The sequence below is a fragment of the Lotus japonicus genome, chromosome 1 (genome assembly GCF_012489685.1).
Source record: "Lotus japonicus ecotype B-129 chromosome 1, LjGifu_v1.2".
Taxonomy (NCBI): domain Eukaryota; kingdom Viridiplantae; phylum Streptophyta; class Magnoliopsida; order Fabales; family Fabaceae; genus Lotus; species Lotus japonicus.
This window is the reverse complement of record NC_080041.1, coordinates 36,800,357-36,808,356: the sequence shown is the minus strand read 5'-3', so window position 1 is coordinate 36,808,356 and position 8,000 is coordinate 36,800,357. Positions and strand designations below refer to the sequence as shown.

General features: G+C 37.0%; 1 protein-coding gene across 1 annotated transcript; it reads left to right on the top strand.

Annotated features, from left to right (window-relative positions):
- The first annotated feature begins 1,643 nt into the window (after window positions 1–1,643).
- LOC130734596 (pentatricopeptide repeat-containing protein At1g18900-like) lies at window positions 1,644–5,627 on the top strand. The gene is made up of 2 exons (XM_057587083.1): window positions 1,644–1,824; window positions 2,813–5,627. Exons 1-2 carry the CDS (start codon window positions 1,819–1,821, stop codon window positions 5,456–5,458), a joined length of 2,652 nt encoding a protein of 883 aa, XP_057443066.1. The 5' UTR covers window positions 1,644–1,818; the 3' UTR covers window positions 5,459–5,627.
- Window positions 5,628–8,000: the final 2,373 nt, after the last annotated feature.

Here is an 8,000-nt window from a genome sequence, read left to right as displayed (position 1 = left end):
TGTCAAAAACTGAATAAAATTGTTAATGTCAGGAGGCTATTCAACTATCTACATTAAATAAATAAAAAATGAAATGTATTATATTGAACCATGCATCTATTATATCTCTATATAAACAAACCGGTGAAATCACTCACAAACTCAAATTATTCATATTTCTTAGACTTCAGCTGCTGGTGAGAAAAAAATGACAATTGTCTCTAACTACTTCAACAAGTATGCCATTTTTAATTATTTTAGTTAATTTCAAAATTGCTTTTTTAAATTACTCATTCTTATTTCTTTATTGCAGGAGAAAGATCATCAACAACAACAAGAAGCACACATTACTTAGTGATATATCCCCGTTGCAGATGATTGGAAAATAAAACTGTGAGTTTCACATATATGGTAATTTACTAAACAATTCTTCTCATTCCATTGAAATCATACAAATATATCATCATTTCTATGTGAGCCACATAAATTTATATACTGCACTAGAAAAATAAGTGTAAAATGTAGTACTCATTATATTCTTGATAAGAAATAGGAATCTTTCACTCCTCAATATTGTCATATTATGGAAAAAATAGCAACTTAATCATTCAAAGGGAACAAATGACGTCCATCCTGCAGTTAGATAGAATCTATTTTTATGTTCGTGAAAGTGATTTTAAAAGAACTTCTATGCCACCAGCAATGGTAAACAACCACATCAATCTTGATAAAAAAAATTAGCACAATTGATAACATCATTGCAACGACTAAATCAATATTAGAAAAAAAAAATAGTAGACTGTCACGTTCATTTCAATACTAATCTAATTAAGTAATTAAATTTCTTTTATATAAAAAAAAACTACTCTCATTTCAATCTCAATAGAAATCTACTTATTTTTTCTTCCGATGAAGCAAAAAAAAAGAAATCTACCTGTTTGATCATTTTTTCCCTTATTAGAGAAAGAAAGTGTGAGAATATCATAACTCAATTATATTTAATTATACATATATTCTAAATATTCCTCAAAATAATAACTTTCTTACCTTTCTGCAAATTTAAATATTACAATTAAAAAATACAAATAAAAACGAACCCGTGCAACGCACGAGTTTAATTTCTAGTATATATAGATATGACATAAGGGTAATAGAGCAACACTATTAAATCATTGGGTTAATTGCACATTTGGTTCCTCTAATTTTGTCTTTCTGTGAAAATCGTTCCCCAACTACGAAATTAGCAAAAACCGTTCTTTTGGGGACGATTCTCGCAGGAAGACAACGGTGGGGTGTAAACTTCGAGGACGATTTTTGCTAATTTCATATTAGGAGACAATTTTCGCAGGAAGGGCAAAGTTGGGACCAAATGTGCAATTAAGCCTAATTTTTTTTTAGAAAAAAACCATCGAATGTGAGACACTTGTACCTACACCAAGTAGTTTGGGCCAAAATGATCTTGTGATACCTTCACATTAAACCCCTGATCCTGTCACCATTAAATTAAATCACACATTAGGTTAACAAATTTGTGTTGGAAAAAGTATCCACAATTCTCCTATTATGTATGGAAACTTTATGATCAGTCGTGAGCCACAAGTCATTACACGCGTCTTATACTTATACTTATTTTCATTATTTAAAAAAAAAGGGTAAGAAAAAGAGGCAGTGATATCAGGGCTAACCTCATAATATATAGCTGCTTCTCTTCCCAACTTGCTTGGAAACACTTTGCCCTTTGACGCCACTCACCAAACCCGCCGCCACCATCACCACCACCACCTTCCGCTTTCCTCCGCCTCTCTCAGCTCTTCTATGGTTCCGTAAAACTGCTGAACGATGCAGGTACCTTTCTTCCTGATTCCTCTTCACTTTTCATGTTTTAGACACCAATCTTTACTTCACGATGCTGCTACATTGGTTTGTTTGGGTCTGTTAATGAAAATTGTGTCGCTTTGTTATTCCGAGGTTCATTTCAGGCATGGTTTTTAGATCGGTGTGTGGAAAATTGGATTTTTTGTTATAGTTCAGTGTGTGTTTTATATGCAGTAAATTTTTTAAAGTTTCAGAGTTTATGGTGAGTTAGTAGCATTACGGACCAAGGTTATTGATTTATCAAAAGGGTTTCAGAGAGGTTTCATTTCTAAAGTTTAAATCATGGTTCATTACCAAGATTGCAAAATCATGTTTTTTTTTTCAATTCTAGCTGTATAGGCTGTAATTATGGGTTATTTAATCACAACCGTGATCATTATCTGTGGCTTTGTTATATGTGTGGAATTGCTGAATTTGAATGGTTTGAGTCAGCTACCCGTGTCCACCCTTTTGGTTTCACTACAAAGATTCATGATAGGGTTGATGAATCTATGTAGCTGATTCTATTTGGTGTGAAAAGGATATAAGACACCTGTCAGTACTCTGCTGGTTGTGACTTTATGGCTGACATGAGATTGCAGCAATATTTTCTTCTTTTTTGTGAAATATTCTTTTTATATTTGTGGCTTTTGTTGATAATTATGATGAACACATGCTTAAAGTTTGTGTTAGCTCTGTTATGTCAAAGTGTTGTTTTGGCTCTTGGCACTGCTCTTTCGTCCAAATGTAACTTTACAACTGATGGTATTTTGTCATAAAAACACTAGCGCCGTGAGTGATTTCGAGTCGGGTTGATGCTTGCATTTGCATTCTGATTATATGTTGTTTATTTGCGGCCATGATGAGCTTCTTATGTACAGAAAGTTCCTGGAAAATTGGCCTCTTTCTGCTGATGCCTACCTCTTTCAATTTTGTGTCAGGAGTTTAATGATTATGAACTGTTGAACTGTATTTGCAGAATATGTTACGAGGAAAGCAGATCAGTTCCCTTTCAAGCACTGCTAGGAGCTTTTTCCTCAGTGGTTCACGATGTAATGGAGCTGAAGGAAATTCATGCACTTGTCCTGAGGATGAAACATGTGTATCAAGAAGACAGAGGAGGAAAAATGAAGATTTACTTGTACAGAAGCCATCTTCCTTAGTATCCAAGACCACATCTCAAGTGAAAGGAACCCTGGTTTCAGGAAACTCGGCAAGTTCAGCAAATGCGCCATGTATCCGCAAGGCTGAGAGTGTTGATCAATCATCTGCTCTTGTACAAGTCAGGTCTACTTTAGGTCCATCAAGTAAATCAGATACTGTAACATATGCATGTGTTGTTGATGGTGTCCAGAACCATGCTGTGCACTCATCTCCTCTTGATTCTGAACAATTTTATAGGGCAGGTATTGCAGCTGTCAATTTTCTTTCTGACTTTGTTAATAATAAGTTTCCTTCATCAGATGGGATGGGAATACTTAGCCACTCTAAAAATTATGTGGTTGATGCGGCCAGAGCCCTGCCCAACATCAGACCTGCGAGCGTGAAACAAATTAGAAAGGAAGATTTTACCAGTGTTCATCCTAAACCACCTCCTTCTACACATCCAGGGCCGTCAAAAGCTGCAAGTAGTTATCATGGTGCAAAGGGAAAAGTTGATAAACCAAACCTAGGTAAAAGCTTTAAGCATGTTGCTTCTTCAGGGAAAGAGAAATCAAGAGTGGCTCCAAATATTCCTTTAAATAATAATGACTGCAGAGCCTTGCCACAGAGAACAAGAACTCATTCAAACCACTTTGTGACAAATGATGGTTCCAACACGCAAACTTTAAATTCACAGAAGTCGGGCTCATTCAAGGAAAGCTTCAATAGACACCCCAGGGATATGAAAATGCCAGCTGGAATTGCTCAAACAAACAGGCATTTTACAAACACAGGGCATGTTGTTGAAACAATTAAAGATATACTGCAACAGTTAAAGTGGGGTCCTGCTACGGAGAAGGCTCTTTATGACCTGAATTTTTCAATAGATGCATATCGAGCTAACCAAATCCTAAAGCAGCTTCAGGACCATTCAGTTGCCCTAAGCTTCTTTTACTGGTTAAGGCGACAACAAGGCTTCTGGCATGATGAGCATACTTATACCACGATGGTTGGTATCCTGGGCCGTGCAAGAGAGTTTGGCGCAATAAACAAATTGCTAGAGCAGATGGTGAATGATGGATGCCAGCCTAATGTTGTAACCTATAATCGTCTAATTCACAGCTATGGCCGTGCAAACTACCTAAAAGAAGCACTGAATGTCTTCAATCAAATGCAGGAGGTGGGATGTGAGCCTGATCGTGTCACTTACTGCACGCTCATTGATATCCATGCAAAAGCTGGATTTCTTGATGTTGCCATGTCGATGTATGAAAGAATGCTAGAAGTTGGCCTTACTCCTGACACATTTACTTACAGCGTAATAATCAACTGTCTTGGAAAATCTGGTAATTTAGCTGCTGCCCACAGGCTATTTTGTGAGATGGTCGATCATGGTTGTGTTCCTAATATTGTTACCTACAATATCATGATTGCTTTGCAAGCTAAAGCTAGGAACTATCAGGCATCATTGAAGCTGTATCATGACATGCAGAATGCAGGATTTAAACCTGACAAAGTTACTTATAATATTGTAATGGAGGTGCTTGGTCACTGTGGATATCTTGAGGAAGCTGAAGCAGTCTTTGTTGAAATGAAGCGGAAAAATTGGGTTCCGGATGAACCTGTTTACGGTCTTCTGGTAGACATGTGGGGAAAGGCTGGTAATGTTGAGAAGGCTTGGGAATGGTATCAGGAAATGATTAATGCTGGTTTGCTTCCAAATGTACCAACCTGCAATTCCCTTCTCAGCACATTTCTTAGGATGTATCGATTGGCAGATGCATATAATCTTCTCCAAAGCATGGTGGCTCTTGGCCTCAGGCCTTCTTTGCAGACTTATACTTTACTTCTCAGCTGTTGTACAGATGCACAGTCACCATATGATATGGGATTTTGTGGTGAGCTCATGGGAGTTACTGGCCATCCTGCGCATGCTTTTTTACTGTCCATGCCAGCAGCAGGGCCTGATGGCCAAAATGTGAGGGATCATGTAAACAAATTCTTGGACCTGATGCATTCTGAGGAAAGGGAGGGCAAAAGAGGGCTTGTAGATGCAGTGGTGGATTTTCTTCACAAATCTGGGCTCAAGGAAGAGGCTGGTTCAGTTTGGGAGGTAGCTGCACAAAGAAATGTGTATCCAGATGCGGTCAAGGAGAAAAGTTCCTGTTATTGGCTCATAAATCTTCATGTGATGTCTGATGGAACTGCTGTGACAGCATTGTCTAGGACACTTGCTTTGTTTCGAAAGCAGATGCTCATGTCCGGTGTCGGCCCGAGCCGGATTGATATTGTGACCGGGTGGGGTCGCCGGAGCAGGGTGACTGGAACCTCTCTTGTGAGACAGGCAGTGCAAGAACTGCTGCAGGTATTCAGTTTCCCATTCTTCACTGAAAACGGCAATTCAGGTTGTTTTGTGGGATGTGGGGAGCCTCTTAATCAATGGCTGCTGCACTCTTATGTTGAGAGAATGCATTTACTGTAGTTGGCTATTGTAAAATCATTTGCCTCTTCAGCTTAGAAACAATTTTGCTGCAGGAAATGAGATTAATGCTGATTTTGTATTTAATTTCTAGTTTGCCAGTGTGTAGTTATCCTAGCTATTATCTGCTAAATTTATTTATCTTTGAATGGTAAAGTGATGATTGATGGTAGCCTTTGCCTTCCTAATGCTATTTCAGTGTGCTTTCTTGAAGATATAAGAATATCTTATATGATGTATAGAGATTGCAATTCGTCAGCTTCGGGTAGGGTATTATAACATTGGTGTCTATGCCTATGTTTTAAATCATGAGCATACATAGATTTATACTCATATGGGTAGTAATTTTGATGACGCATCTTATTGCATTTTGATTAATAGCTTGAATATGACCTTGTAAGATTAGTTTGTTCTATTTTAATATGAATGATTGACCAGAAAAGGCATTTACTGAAAATGCAACATATAACTCATTTAAGAAAAATCAAAGGCGTTCTAATTGTAAAACATTTCAAATAGAATTATTTAGTCAAATTTAAAAATATTAATTTTGATATAAAATATAAGGAAAAGCACATTTAGTCCTCTTAAACTTTTAGGCTTCTTTAAGTAAGACATCTCCAATTTTTTCACCAATTGATATTGAAAGTGTTACATTTAGTGTAGTGTATTCTTTTGTTAACTTTAAATAATTAGTACGGAATGAATTTGAATTGTGCATTTCAAATCAATTTCACACATTCTTTCAATATCATCTTTTTAAAGAGGCTTAAATACTTTTTTGGCCCCTGAAATTGTAAAGGGAATCAAACTTGATCCTTGTAAAATTTTCACATCAAATTGGGTCCATAAAATTATTTTTTTAATCTAATTGGATCCTGGTGGTGGGTTCAGTCTGATGTGTCATGTTTTTTTCCTGTCAGCTATTCCACATGGATTTTTTTTTATTTTTTTAAAATCTAATTAATAGTTATTCCTTTTTTATTCCAACTCATATCTTAACCTTTAACCTAATCTAATCTTCTGAGAAAATGAAGATATCCAGGAAAAAGGAGGTGAACCGTGAATCAGAACCCATCACCCACTATCGGATCTAGATGCAGATCGGAGTTGATCTGAAGTGGAGATTCAGGTCAAAGATTGAAGCTTGCTCCGATTCGATCTTGCTGATGAGTGAATCGCGAAGGAGACAGTAGGTGGAGAGGGGGAGCTTGAGGATGAGGGAAAGAGGGAGGGTTTGAAGGAGAAGCAAGGCGAAACCAGAGGGAGGAGAAAGCAGAGATATGACGACCCGTTTCAAGAAGAACAGGAAGAAGCGCGGCCACGCGAGCGCCGGTCACGGCCATATCGGAAAGTACAGGAAGCATCCTGGCGGTCGTGGTAACGCCGGTGGCATGCATCACCACCACATCCTGTTCGACAAGTATCATATCTCACCGCATAAAGATCTCAACTTTTTCTTTTTTACTTTCTGTTAATGGTTTGGTTTTGCATTAAACTTATCCAAGTCCAGATTTTTCTTTGGATTCCATATACTGCTTCAGCACGGGCAAGCTTCTTCTTATACCCTTCTAGCTCCTCCCAGATCTTGTTCACATATCAGCAATTAGGTTTACATGGTTCAAAATTGAGTGAGTAGAAATTGTGGATTTTATCATTTTGTCTAGTGTTTTTAAAATTTCTGGGTTTGGGTGATGTGAAGAGGAAGAGGAAGATGAAGGTGTTGAAGAAAATGATAATTTTTGGGTTTATTCTTGATTTTGGATTAATTAGGGATTAATATTAATTTACAATTAATCAGAACAAGTGGCATTACTTAAATTTTAAAAAATAAATAAATAAGTCACGTGGAAAAGCAGACCGGATAAAAAACATGACACATCAGACTCAGACACACTTTGGATCCAATTAGATTAAAAAATTATTTTTAGGGATTTAATTTGATGTAAAAAATTTACAGGGATTAGGTTTGATTCACTTTACAATTTTAGGGATCAAAAGGGTATTTAAGCCTTTTAAAGAATATCATTTCAACAAAAAATCTTTTTAAAGAATAAAAAATATAATATAACATAGTGATTCTTTCTAGCGACTATCATTGCGATTTTCAGGAAACTTGTGTGTTTGACTGTTTGGAGGTGGTTAATAGTCTTATCCGCTATGTTTCTATGAACCTCCACTCATGTACTGCTTATCTTGCAAGGCGAGAGTTCTCGTTGAGCAAGATTTGTAGGTGCGGTTTCAACATGTCCCTAGGAACTTGAATAAAGCATGCTCTTGCTGTCATGGGTCTTTGAGAGAAGGTTGATATGAAGGTATAGAGCTCCCCTCCAATTGAGCTGGTCGTGTTTCTGGATTCGGGTTGTGCTGCTGCTGTTTGTTTTTCCTATGTTGTTTTGTTGTAGTTTATCAATTTACCAAAAGAAAATCATTGTGATTTTCATCCTTGCAATCATTGTGACGAAACAAGCACCAACTCCCGATCATTGTTGCAACAATAATCAAAACTAGTAACTTCCACTTTTTTTTGTAAGGCATCTTGTGT